Here is a 21433-nt window from a genome sequence, read left to right as displayed (position 1 = left end):
AGGGGTTAAATCACTTCTATCTCATTGAGTAAGCATGCAGGCCACTTTTAGTCCATGTTGCCCGCCACCATTTTATACATGAATCTGCCATGTCTAGGGGAAAGTATATAGGTGAATGGAAGAATGTTTTCCTTGCAGAGGGTCCCAGGTTTAGTTGCAGAGGGTCCCAGGTTGAGGGTCTCAAATCTCCCATTTGAAGGAAACTGGATAGTTTCTTCTGGATAGCCACTGCTTGTCAAAGTAAACACTACTGAACGGGATGGCCACATGGTCAACATAAAGCAAATCCCTGTGTTTTATGCTCAGGCTTTCCTTATTTCAAGACCCCTGAAATGCTGTCTTCCTTTCAACCAGGACATCTTGACTGAGTTGCCTGTATAGTGGTTAAGGTGTGCCTTAGCTACGTGATGTCATGCGCATTGACTTCACGCCCACTGACAACCCTGAGACTTTGCCATGTTAGTATTTTGCTCAGATCTTGTGGTTTCGTAGTAGTATATTATCAGCTATAGCAAGGGACAATAGAACTTGCAAAATCCCTCCTGATAGTAACATAGGGAACTGCTTTCTACCAAGTCATACCATTGGCCTATCTAGCTCAGGGGTTGCCAGTGTGGTGCCTTCCAAATGTTGTTGGTCTCCAACTCCCATCATTCCTACTGGCCATGCTACCTAGGACTGATGGGAGTTGGAGACCTAGAACTTCCAAGGACACTACACTGTCTATTCTGACAAGAACCAGCTCTTCTTTCTCAGCTCTGTCTGAAGATGCTGGGGATTGACGCTGGCACCTTCTGCGTACAAAGCCGATGATCTGCCCTCCCCCCTCTCCTCCTTGCTTTGTCTCTCTGCTGAGAAAGCTGAGTTGCTGGAGGCACTAGAGAGCATATTTGACACCTCACCCACCCATCGCAGTCTCTCTTACCCTTGGTGTCAGAATCATGTAACCCTATTACATATCACTCATGGCCCTCGTAGCAGAATTAGGAGAGTCTGCCTTCCTTCGGAAAAAGCCTTTTCTCTCTCTTATCCATTCCATTGTACAGAGTGAAATACTGCATTTTGAGCTCTGTTATGAATGCCTCGAGTGCAGCCTCAGTTTTACTTGGCAGATTAAACAACGCTGGTGAGAGTGACGGAAAACACTACATTATTTGCATGAAGCATTTTTCATCTCTCCAAAAACTGATGGTTGCAAATCCATTGTAGTAGCTAATGCCCACCTGGAGACGGGTAAGCAGCCATTATTAAACCATTTCACAAGACAGAGGTGGGTTTAGGGCAGCGCGCCCAGTTCCCCTGCATTGGGCGCCAAGTGGAGGTGGTGCCTTCTTGAAGCCTGGTAAGCGCTTGCCCCAGGTTCTGGAAGGAGGCATGAGGGCTGTGACAGGGTCCTAAAGTCCTCTTTTCTCACTGCCAGAGCCCTAGAGCCTCCTTCCCAAAGCCTAAAGATAAAGACAAAGGGACCCCTGGCCATTAGGTCCAATCGTGGCCGACTCTGGGGCTGCGGCGCTCATCTCGCTTTATTGGCCGAGGGAGCCGGCATACAGCTTCCGGGTCATGTGGCCAGCATGACTAAGCCGCTTCTGGCAAACCAGAGCAGCGCACGGAAACGCTGTTTACCTTCCCACCGGAGGGGTACATATTTATCTTGCACTTTGACATGCTTTCGAACTGCTAGGTGGGCAGAACCAGGGACCAAGCAACAGGAGCTCACCCCATCACGGGGATTCGAACCACCGACCTTCTGATTGGCAAGCCCTAGGCTCTGTGGTTTAACCCACAGAGCCTCCCACGTCCCTTCCCAAAGGCTAGTGCCTCCCTTACACGGCTTTCGGAAGGCAGTACAAGGGCTGGGTGGGGGCCATCAAATTTTGGCCTTTTGACACAGGGTGCCAAATTACCAAGGTCCGCCCCTGCACAAGGGACCAAAATAGGATTATGCAATGTTCAGGCCCACACTTTAAAGCTCAGCGTCCAAGCACTCTTTCGTTGCCCCAGAGCTTTCCCTGCAGGAACCCGCTCTCTGCAGCACAACAAACATCAAATTGGGTTTTCTTCAGATTGCTCTTTGCTCCAGTTCAACTTTTAAAAAAGCAGGTTTTTGTGGGGAAAGCTGCAGGGCAAAAAATGGAGAGAAAGATCTTGGACACGGAGCTTTCAAGTGTGCACTGTGCTTGGAAAGTGTGGAGGAAATATAAATGTGGATAAGCCCCTGTTACATCAAGAAGAAGACCAAGCTTTCCTCTGGCTTTCCATGGGTGGGATAGTTTGGATGTGGATTCAAACAGGCAACCTTCTTCCTGCAATCTAAAGTGGCTCCATCCCAGGAGAATTCCACCACAGGCTTGTTCTGAATGTATACATCAGCCCACATGTGCATGGATACATTTCTGTGTAAGCAGAACTATTCTCTTTCCTCTGTTTAGCCACTGTCACCCACCCCACCCCTGAGGACTTTTGGACAAATGAGGCCGTACTATATATAGTGCCTTCAGTGCCAGACAGTGCTGTGACAGGGCTATTATTTCATGTTCTAGAGTGACAATGTGCCCCAAGTCACTCCTTCTGATGCAAAAGGGCATGTGAAACTTACTGCTGTCTCAGTGTTTGTGAGCTGCAGTTTTGGCAGGGGTTGCGGGGGGTGTATCTGATTACAATTCATCTCTTGGCGTCATGTTATTTTCATGCTGAGTCAATGGGTTTAAAGCTGGATAATAAACACACTGGACCAGGTCATTTATTTATAATTTACCCTGGCAACAGTTACAGATAATGGCTTTTGTACTTTATCTTTCTGGCACTGGGAATCAGTTTTCCGTGGATTCCCCCCCCCCACGTTCAAACCCATTGCATGGCAATTTGCCAATACCATGGGGAGAAAAATTAATTACCGAAAATACTCAGTTAGAGAAAGGAAACATTCAACAGCAAGTAAACAACAGAATGAAGGGTGGGGGGAACAGTTGTTGCATGGAAACAGCTTCTTAATGTGTGAAGAGGGGTGGTATGTAAAGTGCTTAGTACAAACCCAAGAGATATCCATTTCATTTGTTGTCTAAAAATGCCAACACTGAGCGCATATAATGGAGATCCGGAGAGATGGAGGTCTGATGAGACACAGTAGAGGAGCACCTTCTTTCTCACTCTTCCCCATGCACAAGTAAGCAATGGGTTGATCAGAGCAGTGCTTCACCCATACACACCTTTGGAGAGGGATCACATTCACACCAGGCCATCACACATACAGGCCTCTTAGTGTAATATTACAGACCCTTCAAGACCCTTTTCCAGAGACATCCTTGATTTAAAGAAGCCACCCCAGTTTCTGATTTTATCCCAGAATGTCCTACTTTTCCTTACTTGTCTCTATTTTCATTGGATAAATGTTGGAGGGTATGGAGTTATCCAGCCCCCGAACCGCCTGAAGGCAATCCTGTATAGGGAAGTTTTTTAAATGCTTACTGTTTTGTTATGTATTTATATATGTTGGAAGCTGCATGGCTAGGGCAACCCATTAAGATGTGTGAGATATAAACAGTATGGGTAGTGACTTGTTTCTGAAGACTTGGTCATGTGAGGGTCTGTGTGTCCCTCAATTCATGTTCTTCATCGCATACCACCAATGCAAGCCTTAATCTGTCCATTAATGCTACATAGGGAACAATCACCTGGCAACCAGCTGCTGCCTTTGCATTTTGTCTGCAAAGTCCCTTTTGTGAAAGCTCCTCCTCTACCTGCCTCTGATCTGATGTATCTGTAGGGCAGGTGCGTGTGGCTTGGCCAAAAGAAACCAAATGGGAAAGCCTGGCAGACCTATGGACTGGAGGCTCCCCACTCCTCCACTTGTTGGTGGGTGGTATTGTTTTTGGCTACATAAGGACTGACTGTCAGAGAACAGCCCATGTTGGACAAAAGACTCCTTCCTGCACTGCAGGGGGTTGGGTTAGATGGCCCTCGTGGTGTCTTCCAATTCTATGATTCTATCAACTGATATTGCTATTAGTACAGTGGTACCTCGAGTTACAGACGCTTCAGGTTACAGACGCTTTAGGTTACAGACTCCGCTAACCCAGAAATAGTACCTCAGGTTAAGAACTTTGCTTCAGGATGAGAACAGAAATTGTGCGGCGGTGGCGCAGTGGCAGCGGGAGTGGTGCTTCAGGTTAAGAACAGATTCAGGTTAAGAACGGACCTCCAGAACAAATTAAGTTCTTAACACAAGGTACCACTGTATACACAATAATTGCTCAGGAGATGAAACCCAGATTTTGTTGGCCCCGGCTTTCCCCCTGAAAATATTCGATTCCATTCCATTTGTTTTTACTTTCTACAAATACAGAAAGCTGCCCAGTGATCAGGTTGTGCATATTATCTTTTCAGCTCTTGAAACCAGGATTCAGATTTTGCTTGTCACTGAAGAGATGGCAGGAGGTCTCTCAATGCTGATAGATTTCACATAGATACAGTACATCCCAGTGTCATGCGGGGATGTTTGTTAGTCTGAAAAGAATGCCATGCTGGCACAGTAGAAGGAGACTGTCTCTAAAGAAGCAGGAGGAATGGTAAGCCAGCTCAAGACAAAGAGGAGAGAAAGTGATTTGTCTTATTTGAGCGTGTCAAGAAACTACTGAGTGCCATAAATCTTACACACACTTGAGAACAAATTTTGATCCAATAATCTGTACAACCATATCCATTTTGTCTCTTTTGTTCTCTGGAGACAACCAAGTAATACAACACAAATAAATAAAAGAAGTATGGGAATTTGAACAGTGCTCAACATGGACGTTGCCTCCCTCCTTTGTGTATCACACAACTGTAATTTAAAATTTTATATAGATTTGGGACGGCATTCAACCAAAGTTAGAGGAGATGATACCTGCCCCATCAGCCCCACATAGAACACATTCTCTTTATCAGGTCTTGAGGTTACCAGAGCATGATTCACCACAGCAGAGCTATCCCATCCAATAATAGCTGTAATGGGCACACCAGCTATAACTGGTAAAAGGCACTGCTAGCCACTGAGGCTGCTTGAACCTCAGGTAACAGAGATGGAGCAATAATACATCATTAAATCAATTTTAAAAACAAAAAGACCAGCAACGTAACTGATAATTAAAATATCAGAATAGACTTAAAATACCAAGCCCACCTAATAAAAAGATTGGCTATTACAAGCAAATATTTTGCTGAAATGGTTTCCATTGTGTAAAGTCTTTGGAAGGAATTCAGTGTGGCACTAAAGTGATTGCTCTATCAATGCAAGCATTCCTGCTTGCCTGATGGAACTATCCACCCTCTCCTCTTCCCACCTGCCATTCTGGAGATTCTTCTGACTCCCACTCAGAGTCAATTGGGAGGCAGGGGTGGGGGTGGGCGAGTAAGGCCTGTTTCATTAGCAGAGGTTTTTGCCTGAGCTTCAACTAGTGGGACCCATTACAGTGGTACCTTGGGTTACAGACGCTTCAGGTTACAGACTCCGCTAACCCAGAAATAGTACCTCGGGTTAAGAACTTTGCTTCAGGATGAGAACAGAAATCATGCTCCGGTGGCGTGGCAGCAGCAGGAGGCCCCATTAGCTAAAGTGGTGCTTCAGGTTAAGAACAGTTTCAGCTTAAGAACGGACCTCCGGAACGAATTAAGTACTTAACCCGAGGTACCACTGTAGTTGAATCCGGCCCTGTGATTTTGTGCAGAAAACACCAAGATATTAAATTCCAACACATATCATAGAATCATAGAATTGTAAAGTTGGAAGGGACCCCAACTTTTTTCCATTTGAAGAGGTCTGGACCCAGAGACACTTGAGTCAAAAAAACTGCCCCCTACTTGAAGTCCTGCTGTGAAAGGGGCTTGCCTTCAACTGACAAAAATCACTTAATGACATGATATCTAGCCTTGAGAATTGTGGTGAGTAGACGGTAATAGAAATAATTAAAATAAAACCAATTCTGATTTCCCATGTTTCAAGTTCAGCATGTTACATTTCAAGCCCGGTTCAATTTTCTTCCATGCCCCTCCTTTCCAATCCATCTCCATTGTTATCATTGCCCAGGCATTTAAGCAGCACAACTCTGTCTTCATTATGCCATTGTGGCACAGCAATTGGAAGCACTCAGTCCTTCCATTTGAGAGTTTGAATTAACTGACATGTGTGAAAGCACAAAGTGCGCTTCTTTTCTCTCTCCTGTCACATTAGTTGGAATGGGAAGCCATTAACTGGTGGACTCTGAGAACTGACGGCAAAAGCACAATGGGTGGGAGCAGTTTGCAGAGACAACGGCTGTGTGCTTTTCTATGAACCCATCCACTTGTTTTGTATTAATGTGGAAAGTTTTATTTGCAGCCCATCGAGTGTGTAATCCATGTTAAGATACCAGAGGTTCCTTCATATATCTAAGTAAAATTAAGGATTAGTCAGGGAGTCTCCATTACCAAGTATGACAAGTGAAAAAAGAGTTTGCTGCCCTATGTCTCCATCAGCTGCCCTTCCCAATGCCCAATCCCAGCACAGCTCCTCATCCACATATGACTCAGCTGCTTCTTGTAAACCCTCCGTCAAGCTTTGAGCATTATATTGTCACCATTGCTTTTGCTGCCTTCTCAAGGCTGCCATGTTACACCCATACATTGCATGTGAAGGAAGTTGGGAGTATCTTGGGGAATATGGTACTGGGTGGGACAAAGGATCAGATATTGTAGTGATTATGGTGGGGTGGGGGGATGTGACTATATATGCCTATTGATTAGAAGACTCAGACCAAACCCTCCCAACTGGTCCATGGTATTTATTATGAGGAATCACTGGCAGTTGGATGCAACTAAGAGAGGATAGAACTATAGCTCAGTTGGTTAGAGCATGGTGCTGTTAATGCCAAGGTTGCAGGTTTGACCCCCCCTATGGGACAACAGTGTCTTCCTGTACTGCAGTGGGTTGGACGAGATGATCCTCAGGGTCCCTTCCAACTCTACAGTTCTATGATTCTATTGTTTCCTGTGATGTACATGGTCATAATTTTTCCCCAGGCTATAGAGTCTTTCTGAGTTTTTGAAGATTTTTTTTTAACCCTCTGCAAAACCCGTAAAGCAGGGACAATAGTGGTTGAGTGTACACACCACAGTATCTTTATCATGCCACCTTCAATGGGGGGGGAAAGTCATCAGACTTACCAGCATCAAAGAAATCCCATATTTACCCTGCGTAAGAATGATTAAAGGGACGCGGGTGGCGCTGTGGGTAAAACCTCAGCGCCTAGGACTTGCCGATCGCATGGTCGGCGGTTCGAATCCCCGTGGCGGGGTGAGCTCCTGTCGTTCGGTCTCAGCTCCTGCCCACCTAGCAGTTCGAAAGCACCCTTAAGTGCAAATAGATAAATAGGTACCGCTTTATAGCGGGAAGGTAAACAGCGTTTCCGTGTGCTGCTCTGGTGCCGGTTCGCCGGAGCAGCTTCGTCACGCTGGCCACGTGACCCGGAAGTGTCTGCGGACAGCGCTGGCTCCCGGCCTCTAGAGTGAGATGAGCGCACAACCCTAGAGTCGGACACGACTGTCCCGTACGGGCAGGGGTACCTTTACCTTTACCTTTAAGAATGATTAAGGCTGAGCTGAGTCTTGTAAATGAACATTTTCAATAATGCACTTTCCCTTTTTGTGATTTGGGAATCACAATAAAAGGGGACAAAGCTGTTCTCAAATGCAGTGTGCGGGTGATCATTGATCCAACACAGTCAGGTCATGTTCAAGGCAATATTACACTAACTGTCAGAGTCTTCTTCTCACTTTCATTCCCATCATCACCATCTGTTTACTTGTATGCCACTTTCCTGTGCCCGAAGTGGCCAACATCAAGCAATCAACAATAAAAAAACAATTCCAAAAACATATTAAGAACAATTTAAAGTAACCATAGGGTCAATAATTGGGGGGAAATGCAGCATTATACAAAGCAATACAAATAAGCTAACCTAATTTAATTTAACAGCTAATAATAATAATAATAATAATAATAATAATAATAATAATAATAAAAAATATTTATACCCCACCCAGCTTAAAATGAAACAGTTGCATTCGGTCAACATGTGATAAGGAAGCAAGATTTCCCCAGGTTCCATGTTTCAGTGGGTCTTGCTCTTGACTTTCATATGTTCTGTGGAAGATGAAATCAGGGCAATATTTGCATACAGTTATAGCTGAGTTTCTTCCAATTGATCAGGAACCCTGGGAATTCAGGGAGCAGTTTCTACCAAAGGTGTAGAGATTAGATCATGGGGCAGCAGATGCAAAAGCTTAGGACAAGGTCAGAGGGGCATGCTTAGCTTTCCAATCATTTATAGAAGGATGTGGAAACGAGGTGAGAACAGGGCTAAACCAAACACCTTTCACAATGCTGAGCTGCTTTTCCTTTGCTAGTAGTGAATCTATGCATAAACTAATCACGTGTTCAGTGTGAGCCTTATTTTCTTAATGACTTCAGGCCCTACAGAGTGAAGGGGAAACTAGATGTAGGTCTATAGCTATTGTTGGGTGGGTGGCTTTAAACCATATGTTTTGGGGTCACATGGGTGTGAGGAATTAGTATTTGTAATGCCTAATTTTAAATAAGGCACCATGGAAGGAAAATGTGTCATCTCTGGCCTTGATGTGGATGCTGAATGTGGCCGGGGAATCCACAATGTTTGCGACACAAAGACGTGTGAGTACTTCTTCTCAGCAGACCTGGCTAGGATTGCACTGTAAGCCACTGTGCTCTCTAAGGCTTTAATCCCCAGACCTCGTTATTCACATACCATTCTTAGGAGGCTTTTGTTTTTGCCTTGAGCAGACATTTCCTTTCATTAGAAGTTCTGTCCTATTCTCACGCCACCTTTCTAACCCTTATTAAATTCAACAAAGAGCCGTACCACTAAAGCAGCACTCAACACTTCTCCTGAGCCTGAACTGCTGAAATTTGCAGTCTTTTTTGACCTCATTGTAGGTCAACCTCAAGGTGTCTTTGATAGCAACTATTTGAGGTGAAACAGCTCTGTTTGTCCTTCATGTTATAATACTTTTTGATCTAATTGGGAGGTTGTACTGAGAAGCTCTGAGTGTTTTTTTCCTGAACAGAAGGGAAGGCTTTATAGTAAGCTACCTAGTACTGAGATTACTCAAATGATATTCAGAAATTGTTCCTTTAATTAGAAAGTACCAGTACCTTACATTATTATTATTATTTTGCATCCTATTGACAATAGTTCAAAGCAGGTTAAAATAAGCCAGCATCTGAATTTCTGACAAAGCTTCATACTTTTTTTTTTTACAGGAAATTGCAAATTGCTGTCGGAATTTTAGAACCAAAATTGACAGTTTCTTCTTTCCCTGTGCATACACATGATCATTAAACATGTACAACTTCCCTTTAAGGACTATTTAAGAGTGATGCATTACTACATCATATATATTCAGAGCACTCATTAAGTACATGTTTATGCCTGAATAAGATTCCGGTTTATGTCTTCCTGTGTCATACAGGGGAATCTGGAAACAGCCTCTGTGCAATTCTTTTTCAATGCCATCACAGAGCCATGTAGCACCAGTCATAACATAAACCTTCAGCCTGATTAGAGAGCACCAGCTGCTGTAAGAATCCCCTTATATTATATGTTACTGCAAGTGGCATGGAAAATCCATAGCATGGATGTGGTTTCCAACTTTCTCTGTGTGATGGAGCTAGCACCGAGCTCCGCATTAGTGATATGCATTAGCAATTTGGCCATGCAGCAGGGTGAAGCAACTTGCTTCAGGCAAGATGGGAGAGATGAAGGCAGGAATTGATGTCTCAGTGATGGGAGTGAGACTTTGAAAATTATTGTCCCTGGTGGGGGAGAAGGGGTGTCATTTGGGTTCCACTTCAAAAAGCAAAATATCTACAGCTGGCACGGATTCTAAGTAGGACACGAGGAGATAGTAGCTCTTCTGTGTTGCTTAATCGGCAATAATCAGGTATGATCTGATTTTCCACTGCAATTCTGCTTTGTATATCAGCCTTCCAAAAACTCTTAGCAGCTACAATAGCAGCTGTAACATGCTATAAGGTATCCAGTCTGGGTAGCTTTAAAAGGCGTTACACACATTCCGGCAGGAAATTCATTCAAGGCTATCAATGGATATTGGCTATATATTGCCTCCAATATCAGAGGCAGGATGCATCTGAACACCAGTTGCTGGGGAATGTGATCAGAACTTCCCATAGGCATCCGGATGACCACCCTGAGAACAGAATATTGAGCTAGATAGGCCTTTAGTCCAACCAAGCTGGGCTTTTATGTTCATATGTCATTGGCCTCCATAAACGCTTCATTCTTCAAGGCAGTGACCACCAACCTTGTTAGGTTTGCAGGCTCATTTGGAATGTGGAGCAAGTAAAGTAGGTACCACCTACTCTGGTTACTTCTCTCCTCCCCTCTCCTAGATCACCCCAAGACACAGAAAGAGAACATGTTCTCTATCATCTATCTATCTATCTATCATCTATCTATCATCATCTCTCCACTTTACTAAGAAATCAAGGTAAAAGACAGATCCACTAGAATTAAATGGCGCCTTCACAGACCATAGAGCTGAAAGAGGAAGCAAGAAAGAGTGGCACTCTTTCAACTTCCTTCTTCAACTCTACGTGCTTCTCAGTGGATGATAGCATAACCATTCTCACCACCTCATGACCAAAAGAGCAGTGAGGGAGGGATAGCTCAGAGGGTTTATGAACACTAAGGAGAAGACCTCAATGGTGCCACGTTGGTGATCCCCACACAAGGTACAGTTCACTGGAAGCATCCCAATATACATGACATTGCATCATGCTTTGGTGGGTGGTGCTGTGGTCTAAATCACTGAGCCTCTTGGGCTTGCCGATCAGAAGGTCGGCGGTTCAAATCCCCGCAACGGGGTGAGCTCCTGTTGCTCTGTCCCAGCTCTTGCCAACCTAGCAGTTCAAAAGCACACAAGTGCAAGTAGATAAATAGGTACCGCTGTGGCGGGAAGGTAAACGGCATTTCTGTGCACCCTGGTTTCCGTCACGGTGTTCCATTGTGCCAGAAGTGGTTTGGTCATGCCGGCCACATGACCTGGAAAGCTGTCTGTTATCATAGTGGCAGGGGAATACAGGTAGTACTGTGTTCTAAACCACTGAGCCTCTTGGGTTTACCAATCAGAAGGTCAGTGGTTTGAATCCGCGTGACAGGGATGAGCTCCCATTACTCCGTCCCAGCTCCTGCCCACCTAGCAGTTCAAAAACACACTAGTGAAAGTAGATAAATAGGTACCACTGAGGTGGAAAGGTAAACGGCGTTTCCTTGTGCTCTGGCACTCGTCATGGTGTTCAGTTGTGCCAGAAGTGGTTTAGTGATGCTGGCCACATGACCTGGAAAGCTGTCTGTGGACAAACGCCGGCTCCCTTGGCCTGAAAGCGAGATGAGCGCCACAACCCCATAGTCACCTTTGACTGGGCTTAAATGTCCAGGGGTCCTTTACCTTACCTTAATGGGCAAGGGCAGATTTTGGAGGATGTGTCCACAGTGAGAAGCAAAATCAACATTTCCCCCCACAATCATGTCCCACTGGGTATATATGCTATGCTATTTATACCCTAGATAAAGAATTTAAGAAGATAAGAGTTTGTGCTTGATAAAGCAGAATAATAATTTTAGACCTTATTTGATTTTTTCCAAGAAACTGCATAATCATAAAATAATACCATACAATTACTACATTTTAGGTCCTAGAGGGTTTTTTTAAAAAACTATTTCTCTTTTTAATGGTTGCTCAAAATTGCTGTCAATGAATAGTAATATTGACTAAAAGGAATTTATGACAAAGCCCAGCTTTTAAGTCTTTTTAAGTTCCATTTATTTCAAAATACTGCAAGATGATTAAGGTTTCTCAACAGATATCTTACATAGGGCCCTTTATATTTTTGACACACAGCATCTAAGAAGCAGAATAACGTCCCAAAACCACCGCACAGAATGACAGCATAAAAGGAAGGGGGAAAACTAACTTCAATGGGAAGGTTACCTTTGATTTGTACTTGTAGCAGTTTGGAGGCTTTGTCATACACATGATTCCTTTTTTTGGATTCTTGTGATCATCTCATTCTGTCTTTCACATTCTGAGTTTTTTTATCATTTAGTTGGGATACTGGCTGGTTGCATCAAAGTTCTTAAAACACCATTTTAATTATTGCCATAAGGCCAATAAGGAGGCATTGGTCTCTGAAGGCCATAAAAACACAGAACAATAATATTTTGCTCTATGATTTCATTCTTGGTGCTTTCACCAAGTAGAGGAATAGTAGAGGAAAGGGGTGTATCTGCATTCTCTGTATTTTACAGGTTAATGTTTAGTAGGCTTATTCTGTTGGCTGGACTTAGATATTTAAATAATAATAATAAATTTTATTTATATCCCGCCCTCCCCAGCCGAAGCCGGGCTCAGGGCGGCTAACAACAATAAAACAATACAAAAATACAACACAAACAACACTCTAAAATCATTCATTATAAAATTAATTAAATTCAAGCCACTGGCCACCATTGGGCCAGAGCTCCGCGAAGATTGCCGAGGGAGGGAGTCAGGCTGTGCCCTGGCCAAAGGCCTGGCGGAACAGCTCCGTCTTGCAGGCCCTGCAGAAAGATGTCAAGTCCCGCAGGGCCCTAGTCTCTTGTGACAGAGTGTTCCACCAGGTCGGAGCCACAGCCGAAAAAGCCCTGGCTCTAGTTGAGGCCAGCCTAACTTCTCTGTGGCCTGGGACCTTCAAGATGTTTTTATTTGAAGACCGTAAGTTTCTCTGTGGGGCATACCAGGAGAGGCGGTCCCGTAGGTATGAGGGTCCTAGGCCGTATAGGGCTTTAAAGGTTAAAACCAGCACCTTAAACCTGATCCTGTACTCCACCGGGAGCCAGTGCAGCTGGTATAGCACCGGGTGAATGTGATCTCGCAGCGAAGACCTCATAAGGAGTCTCGCTGCAGCATTCTGCACCCGCTGGAGTTTCTGGGTCAGTCTCAAGGGCAGCCCCACGTAGAGCGAGTTACAATAATCCAGTCTGGAGGTGACCGTTGCGTGGATCACAGTGGCTAGGTCAGGGCGAGAGAGGTAAGGAGCCAACTGCTTAGCTTGGCGGAAATGGAAAAATGCCGCCTTTGTTATAGCTGCAATCTGCGCCTCCATGGAAAGGGAGGTGTCGAAGATTACACCCAAACTCTTAACGGACGGTGCTGGCACTAACTGCGCCCCCGCAAGAGATGGGAGTTGCCCCCCCCAATCCCATATCATCCCGTCCCAGCCACAGGACCTCTGTCTTCGAAGGATTTAGCTTCAACCGGCTCCCACGTAACCATCCAGCCACAGCTTCCAGACATCTGGTCAGTGTGTCTGGGGCCGAGTCAGGATGGCCATCCATCAACAGATAGAGTTGGGTGTCATCGGCATACTGATGGCAACCCAGCCCAAAACTCCGGACAAGCTGGGCGAGGGGGCGCATAAAGATGTTGAAAAGCATTGGGGAGAGTATCGCACCCTGAGGTACTCCACACACCAAGGAGTGGCGCGATGACAATTCCCCCCCAAGCGCCACCCTCTGTCCCCGACCAGAGAGAAACGAGCGCAGCCATTGAAGGACTGTGCCCTGGATCCCCACGTCGGCAAGGCGGTGGTCCAGAAGTTCGTGATCGACCATGTCGAAAGCTGCTGACAGATCTAGAAGAATCAGCAACCCCGACCCGCCTCGATCCAGCTGTCTACGAAGATCATCTGTTAGGGCAACCAGAGCTGTCTCGGTCCCATGACCAGCGCGGAAGCCAGACTGGAATGGATCCAGAGCCGATGTTTCATCCAGAAACCCACCAAGCTGTTCAGCAACCGCTCTCTCAATCACCTTACCCAGGAACGGAAGATTCGAAACCGGGCGGTAATTGGATAGATCTAAAGGATCTAATGATGTTTTCTTTAAGAGCGGGCGCACCACTGCCTCCTTCAGTTCCCCTGGGAATGTCCCCGTGCCAAGGGACAAATTGATGATATCCCCCAGGAGGGCCTGCACCTCGTCTGGACATGCTCTAATCAGCCAAGACGGGCACGGGTCGAGAGGACAGGTGGTGGGCTTTCCAGCTCGGAGAAGTCTGTCCACATCGGCTGGGGATATCCGGTCAAAGTGGTCCAATACTGGACCCGAGGACAGTCGAGGGGCCTCCAGTTCCTTTATTGTATCCAAATTGGCAGGGAGGTCATGGCGGAGCAACAAGACCTTCTCCGCAAAAAAGCTCGCAAATGCCTCACAGCCGTGTGTCAAATTGTTATTTAAATTTGGCTGTCCTTCAAGGGACGTTAAAGACCTGATTATACTAAATAATTGCGCCGGGCGAGAGCTAGCGGATGCAATGGAGGCCGAGAAGTAAGACTTCTTAGCAGCCTTCACCGCCATCTCGTAGGTTTTCATAAAAGCCCTATAAGATGTTCTTGAGGCTCCGTCACGGGCACCCCGCCATACTCGCTCTAGCCGTCTGAGGTCCTGCTTCATTTTCCGGAGCTCCTCGGTAAACCAGGGAGCCCGGTTTCTGCGGGGTCGCAGAGGGCGCTTCGGTGCGATCTCATCAATGGCTGCCAGGAGCTGGATATTCCAGCCCTCAACAAGCTCAGTCAATGAGTCGCCAGGGGGAGCAAGGTCCCGCAAGGCTTGGCGGAATCTATCAGGGTCCATCAGCCTCTGCGGGCGAGCCCAAATCGGCTCGCCACCTAAGCAGAGTGGGGGTGGAAAGTCAATCCTGGCTTTCAGAGCGTAGTGATCAGACCATGGTACCTTCATCGAAGGAGACATGATCACATCTATACCTACACCAAAGATCAAATCCAGCGTGTGGCCTGCTTGATGTGTGGGGCCCGAAACAAACTGGGAGAGCCCTAGTGTCGCCATGGAAGACACCAGGTCCAGAGCCTGTGAGGAGGGAGTGGCATCAGCATGGATGTTGAAGTCACCCAATACCAATAGGTTAGGGAACTCCAAGGCCCAGCCGGCCACCGCCTCCAATAGGCCTGACAGGGTGGCTGCTGGTGCGCTAGGTGGCCGGTACACCAGCCAGACAGCCAAGCTCTCCTCGGAGCCCCACACTAGGCCAACACATTCAATGCCGGGGATCGATGGTGATGGTAGAGCCCTGAAAGGACAATCTTCCCGGATTAATAAAAGTGTCACAGGTGCCAGCATAGAAAATGGATGCCACAAGCAACAAGAATAAAAATATATATGTGATTCTACTTCTTACTGCTGAGTACCATTACATATAAAAAAAAGCACTGGGAGACCCCCTCCCCCCCAAAAAAACCCCCTTGTATTTCACACAAGGACCCACAACAAAGTATGGCAGCCACTGAAGGCATGAGAACTTCCCGGTGAATTGTGAATCGAATTACCAAAGCAAGTTAGAGCCTGAAGTCAATAGGGGTAGGGCTTCAACGCACGCAGTAGGTTGACATCAGCAAAATGTGGGTAACTGGACACTAAATGCTTTCAATTTATAAAGCACCGCAGAGCTTCTAGAAGAATAGATTAGTAAGCAAGTCTCTGGAGAAGGCAGATGCAAGGAAAGGCTAATCCTAGCTACAGGATCTTTAGCATGGTTTTGCTGATTCAGAACTCAACTACGAGAAGGTATTTTGTTTTGGTTTGGAAGAAATGAAGACGCTTTAGTGTTTTTATATGCATTGTAAGCCACTCAGAGTGGCTGGGGAAACCCAGCCAGATGGGTGGGGAATAAATAATAAAATCATGATTATGGAAAACTAAATCCGGGGCAGGGCTACACTCAAAATGGATTTTTCTGTCATGGGGCTGCTCCCATGATGAATCTGGGGAATTATAATTCTGTGAAGACAGTAGGTGCTGCAGTGCATCCACACAGTATGGGCTGGATTCAACAAAATATTTGTGCTAGTTGGGGGCAGTGTAAGAGGTTCCACGTGCACAATGGGCCTTTCACCCTTCTCCTCTCCCCACTTGCCCCTCCAAAAAGTTGACTTGCAGGGGGTTAGAAGAAGAGGAGAGGGCAAATTCTTCCATCAGGCAGGCAGAAATGTTTATGTGGATGAAGCATACCCCTTAGTGCTCCCTTTAATTTCACCCTATATATTTAAAACCAGGGATCCATGAACCAACTCATTATTTCCTTATGTGCCATTAAAGCTATGTTCTTATATTAGGCCACTTTTTAAACGAAGTAATTACCAGCACTATGGCCTTGCCTCATTATACAGTATATTTCTTCTTGAAAGCTTCTGCCAGCTTAAAAATGTTTCATTGACATTATTACTGAGGTGTAAAAGTTAAAAATTTGCAGCTGCAATAATACCTCCAGCGCAAATTGGTATAGCTCCACCGGATAGAGATAATTGCTTAGCCTTGTTGGGAACTCACAGGTCACCTGACCTGTAAAATAAGATCTGCTTCAACAGAACCCATTCATTGCTATTAAAATGTAGTTTGAAGTTACACCTGGCTGCTGACAAGCCTACTGCTTTCCCAGAATGCCACAGTGCTGAGAATGTGGCCACCAACTTATTCAGCTGAGGCACTCTCTAAACCAGATCTGCACCAGGCCTGGAATGAAGAGGTCAGCTCCATTTGCTAGTGGCTTTCTTCCTGTAAATCTACACTTGTGGTGCTCTGTGAACACAGTCCACTGAGCAGCTGCATTTACATTTACATATACTGTGAAATAACCAGTACTTTAACAATGTGAATGACAAAATGATAACAGTGGGACAGTTTGCATTATTCAGTCACATGACGATCAATCGAGTGATAAGAGTTTTTTGCTCTAGAAAGCATGATATGAGATATATTTCATAAATCTGAAATCATTTATTAGCTAGTACATAAAATCACCTTGGTTAACAATGTCTAGTTTTATGAGGAAAGGCCACAGTGGTTTCACACCTTAGTGTTGAGTAGCCCTATTGCACTCACTGTGTCAGCTTATGAATGAAAGTTTCCATGACTGCTCCCAGGATGAGGACTGATGAGGTTGTCATGCAATCTGCATCATGCCTTGCTGTCTAGTAAAAATCAATCTTGCATTAGTGGAGACTGTAGACAGATCTATTTTGTGCAGTGTGTTGCTATAATCTTTTGTCTCAAACTTTAATGTTTAAATGAAATGGATCTGAGGCAAACAAGCGACCAATGACAAGTGATGGACAGATCCTGTTTGTTTCTTTCTTTCAAACATGTTAAACAAACATTTTAACAATTATTTGCATATATGAACATCTGTGTACTGCCATTCCTTCAATATCCCAAGAAAGTTTGCAACACATAAATACCAGTACAATAAAATAGTCCATTACAATCCAATAAAAATCCAACAATCACCGCAGTAGCCAGGGAATTCTCTGTGGCTAAATTATGAGTAATAAATTCTTAAAGATATTATTTCTAGACCACCCATCATCCATGCAGAAAGGCATGAATAACATTAAACGCAGCACCAAAAATGATACTATAGAATACATAAGGCAAACAATTATTATAAAAAGAAAATAATAACCAGAGCAGACTGAAATACAGTGGTGCCTCGCAAGACGAACGCCTCGCAAAACGAAAAACTCGCAAGACGAAAGAGTTTTCCGTTTTGGAGGTGCTTCGCAAAACGAATTTCCCTATGGGCTTGCTTCGCAAGAAGAAAACCCATAGGGAAATCTCCGCCGGCCTTCAGAAGAGGTCCTGGACCTCTTCTGAAGGCCGGCGGGGGGCAAAAGTCTTTGCTCCCCCAGCCTGCCTTCCCGGGACAGCGGAGACTTCTCCGCTGTCCCGGGGCGATCTGAAAATGCTGGCGGGCGGCAGCGAACGCTGCGCTGCCGCCCGCCAGCATTTTAAAAGCCCCCGGGACAGCGGAGACTTCTCCGCTGTCCTGGGGGCTTTTAAAATGCTGGCAGTCGGGAGGAAAGCCCTCCTGTCCCCGGAGCTTGCGGGGTGGGAGGTGGGGAGAAGGGCTTTTCTTCCCACCGCCAGCCTTCAGAACAGCCTTCTGAAGGCTGGCGGTGGGAAGAAAAGCCCTTGTCCCCCCCCCAGCCTTCAGAAGAGGTCGGGGGACAGACTGTCCCCGGACCTGGTCTGAAAGCGGTTTCCATAGGAACGCATTGATTGATTTTCAATGCATTCCTATGGGAAACCGTGCTTCACAAGACGAAAAACTCGCAAGAAGAAAAAACTTGCGGAACGAATTAATTTCGTCTTGCGAGGCACCACTGTACCAACTGTAAAATGTGCCTGGGGGCAATTAGATAAGTGTTGAACTGGTGCTGAAACAATCATAAAATTGGTGTCAGTTGATCTCCTATGGAGGGCATTTGAGGAAACAGGGTGCCACCACAGAAAAGGCTCTGGAGTTGTGCTGTATTTTTGTACTTTTGTCTTTCCAGGCTGTGATGCTTTATGGCTTACATTTTTTATTTGTTACTTTCTTTATTTCTGTTACATTTGCACTTTTAAAACAAAACAATAAAATAATATATATATATGAATGCAAAGGCCCTGCCCCTTGTAGATGTCCAAATTTGTAGTAGAAAAGTCAGCAGTCAGTTTAGCCCCCTCACTCCATAGTGTTTTCTCTTTATAGAAATCATCTATAAAAGAATACAAACATTACAATATTTCAGTTGATTTTTTGGCTGAGGAGTGTGTGAAAAGCAACCGAAGAATCTGTTCCACAGGTCTTTTCTGTGCCGTATACCAGATAATGTAAGAGTTCCTTTGGGAATTTTGGACTGCATGCAGATTTCATAGTTTTCTAAGTCTTTTGCAGTAAGAAAAGCAATTAGTTTTATGGCACCTTGTGTGGACTACAGTCCATTTCAACAGATGCATGAAGGTGTAGTCCTAAATTGGCAGGCATTAGTACCCATCATTTGCAGGAGTACGACAGAGAGACGCAAGGACAGAGGGAAATGAAATATATAAAAATCAGACAGTGACCATGACATGAAAGCATTATAATTACAGTGGCATTCAACAAAACATTTAACACAGGCATTTTGGCAGCAGTGTGCTAATTAACACACTTGTCAGAGAGTAACTACTATTTGTGTTATAGGAGCTCAGCTGATAAACACATTTCAAAAATCAAAGAAACTGTCATGGGTACCACAAAATAATACATTTCACAGAAGAAAAGCTGGTGATCCTCAAAATACTCCCCCCTAGATTAAACACTTACACCCCTGAAAAACCCAAAGAAAACAAAGACAAAAAAGCAGGCAACCTCCTCAAACAACCCGCAAAAAACCATCGTATGACAAATTGGGGGGGGGGGCCTTAGTAGGTGTGAAGGATAGTGCCTTATAGCACCATAACACCCATGTTGGGGACTCCATAGATCACCTAGATCTGGAAAATGAATCTGTGAATGTTATTTAATCTATATAAATATTGTTCATTGCTGAGTCTCACCTTTTGCTTAGTTTCAGCAGTCACTGTTCCAGATTTTGTTTTATTTTTTAAAAAAAGATAGATGCTGGTGGAGCAGAACTTTGCTATGATATATATTGCAACATTTTTATTGCATTCCACAGGTCCTCCAGTAAACGTTACTTGCAATATTTTTATCAACAGTTTTGGATCTGTCACAGAAACCACCATGGTAAGTGTGGCAATGCCACTGGCAAAGAAACAACACTCCTTAATCTATGTCATAAACACAACCTGTCAATTTTTTTTTCTATTTATTGTTCAACTTGCAGGTCCTCCTGTAAATGTTACCTGCAACATATTTATCAACAGCTTTGGTTCAATAGCAGAAACTACAATGGTGAGTGGGAAAAACCATTGAAGCCATCTTGTGAAGGGGGGTGATGTGCTCTGGATCTGGGGAATTCTAGATGTAGGGGCTTCAGGTTTAAGGGAAACTCAACATGTACACTGTCAGCCTTAGGACAATTATAGTGTGTAATTCTTAGGAATAATTTATATAGCAATATAGGATTTTATTTTAAAAATTATTTTTATTTATTGAATTTATACACTGCCCTACACCCAGAGGTCTCGTGGTGTAAACTCTAAACATGAGAAGCAGCAGAAATAATGGTTATTACTTAGATCAGTGATGGCCACATTTGAGGGCAGATGTTCCGCAAGTCAAGTCCAAAGTAGCATTCTTTATTTGCAAGCCCATCTCTCTCTCTCTCTCTCTCTCTCTCTCTCTCTCTCTCTCTCTCACACACACACACACACACACTGGTACCTCCATTTTCAAACATCTTGGAAGTCAAGCATTTCAGTTTTTGAACGCCGAAAACCCAGAAGTAACAGCTTCAGTTTTCAAATGCTTTTCAGAAGTCAAACATGCCACGTGGCTTCCGTATTGAGTTTTCTGTAAGCAAATGCTTCCGTAAGTAAATGCTTTTGTTTCTGAACGTTTCGGAAGTCGAATGGTCTTCTGGAACGGATTATGTTTGAAAACCAAGGTACCAATGTATATGTATTTCCCATCAAATGAGGTGGAAAATAAGCTGCAGCACAACATTGACTCTTTGCTAGTGTTTGCTGTTCTTCTAATGTTGAGCTCCTGCTCCCATCAGCCCCAAGTAGTATGGCCAATTGTCAGGGAGGATGGGAATTGTTTGGGAGTCCAAAAACTCCCACAAAGTTGGGGCAGACTGCTCTGTGCTACACCCATCCAGGCACAAGCATCTTCCTGGCCCTGCCCAGATGTGCACAGACTCCCATTGCTGATGCCAGTGGTGGAACACACACTCCTTATTCATCAAGGACTTGAATGTAGATTGTATGGAAATCAAGTTTATTTCTCTGAGGAATAAATGGCAAGGCACCATCACAGAATCTAGAACCCAAAGCCAAATTTAGCTTATATTGAGCCCAATATTCAATAGGGCCATTAGAGTTATATTCAAGCCAGACTGATGAAGAATGCAGAAGAATCACCACCCAACTTGCAGGGTTCCCTTCCTTCCCTTCCCTTCCCTTCCCTCTCTCTATGATGTTTAAGTCCTCTTGGTGGCAGCCACCATCACACACACCCCACACCACCTGCCGGCTGTGGAAGTCAGAAGCTTTCTGGAGGGCAAATGACAGCATCATCCAGCAGGCACAGAAAGGAGCTCCTTCTCACTGAGCTGTTTCCAGTGTTACTCATACTCAGAGTAGACCAGATCAAATTAATGGACATGACTAAATTTCATTGGGTTGACTCTGAGTAAAATAGAATTGAATACAATTCAGTCTTTGCTTTCTTTTCTTTCTTTCTTTTAAAAAGCCAGTTCAAATATGGCTGCCCCAGCACCACACTGAAGCCCACTTCCATTAACACCCCCCTCATCACTCCCAGTTTCAAAGGGCCATTTTCACATTTCCCTGCCCAAATGAACTGAAAGTATAAAAGT

General features: G+C 44.7%; 1 protein-coding gene across 13 annotated transcripts in view; it reads left to right on the top strand.

The window, feature by feature from the left end:
• GLRA2 (glycine receptor alpha 2) overlaps window positions 1-21433 on the top strand; it is a 120443-nt gene that overhangs the window by 10730 nt on the left and 88280 nt on the right. For 5 of the 13 annotated variants that reach the window (XM_053387193.1, XM_053387197.1, XM_053387191.1 and 2 more), the window contains exons 3-4: window positions 19546-19674; window positions 19775-19842. In XM_053387193.1, the coding sequence (XP_053243168.1) occupies window positions 19546-19674; window positions 19775-19842 (197 nt within the window). The remainder of the gene's footprint in view (window positions 1-19545; window positions 19675-19774; window positions 19843-21433) is intronic. The other 8 variants (XM_053387196.1, XM_053387199.1, XM_053387195.1 and 5 more) reach the window with 6 other exon arrangements.

This window comes from Podarcis raffonei, chromosome 4 (assembly GCF_027172205.1).
Source record: "Podarcis raffonei isolate rPodRaf1 chromosome 4, rPodRaf1.pri, whole genome shotgun sequence".
Classification (NCBI taxonomy): Eukaryota; Metazoa; Chordata; class Lepidosauria; order Squamata; family Lacertidae; genus Podarcis; species Podarcis raffonei.
The sequence above is the reverse complement of the archived record's forward strand: the minus strand, read 5'-3'. Positions and strand labels throughout refer to the sequence as shown.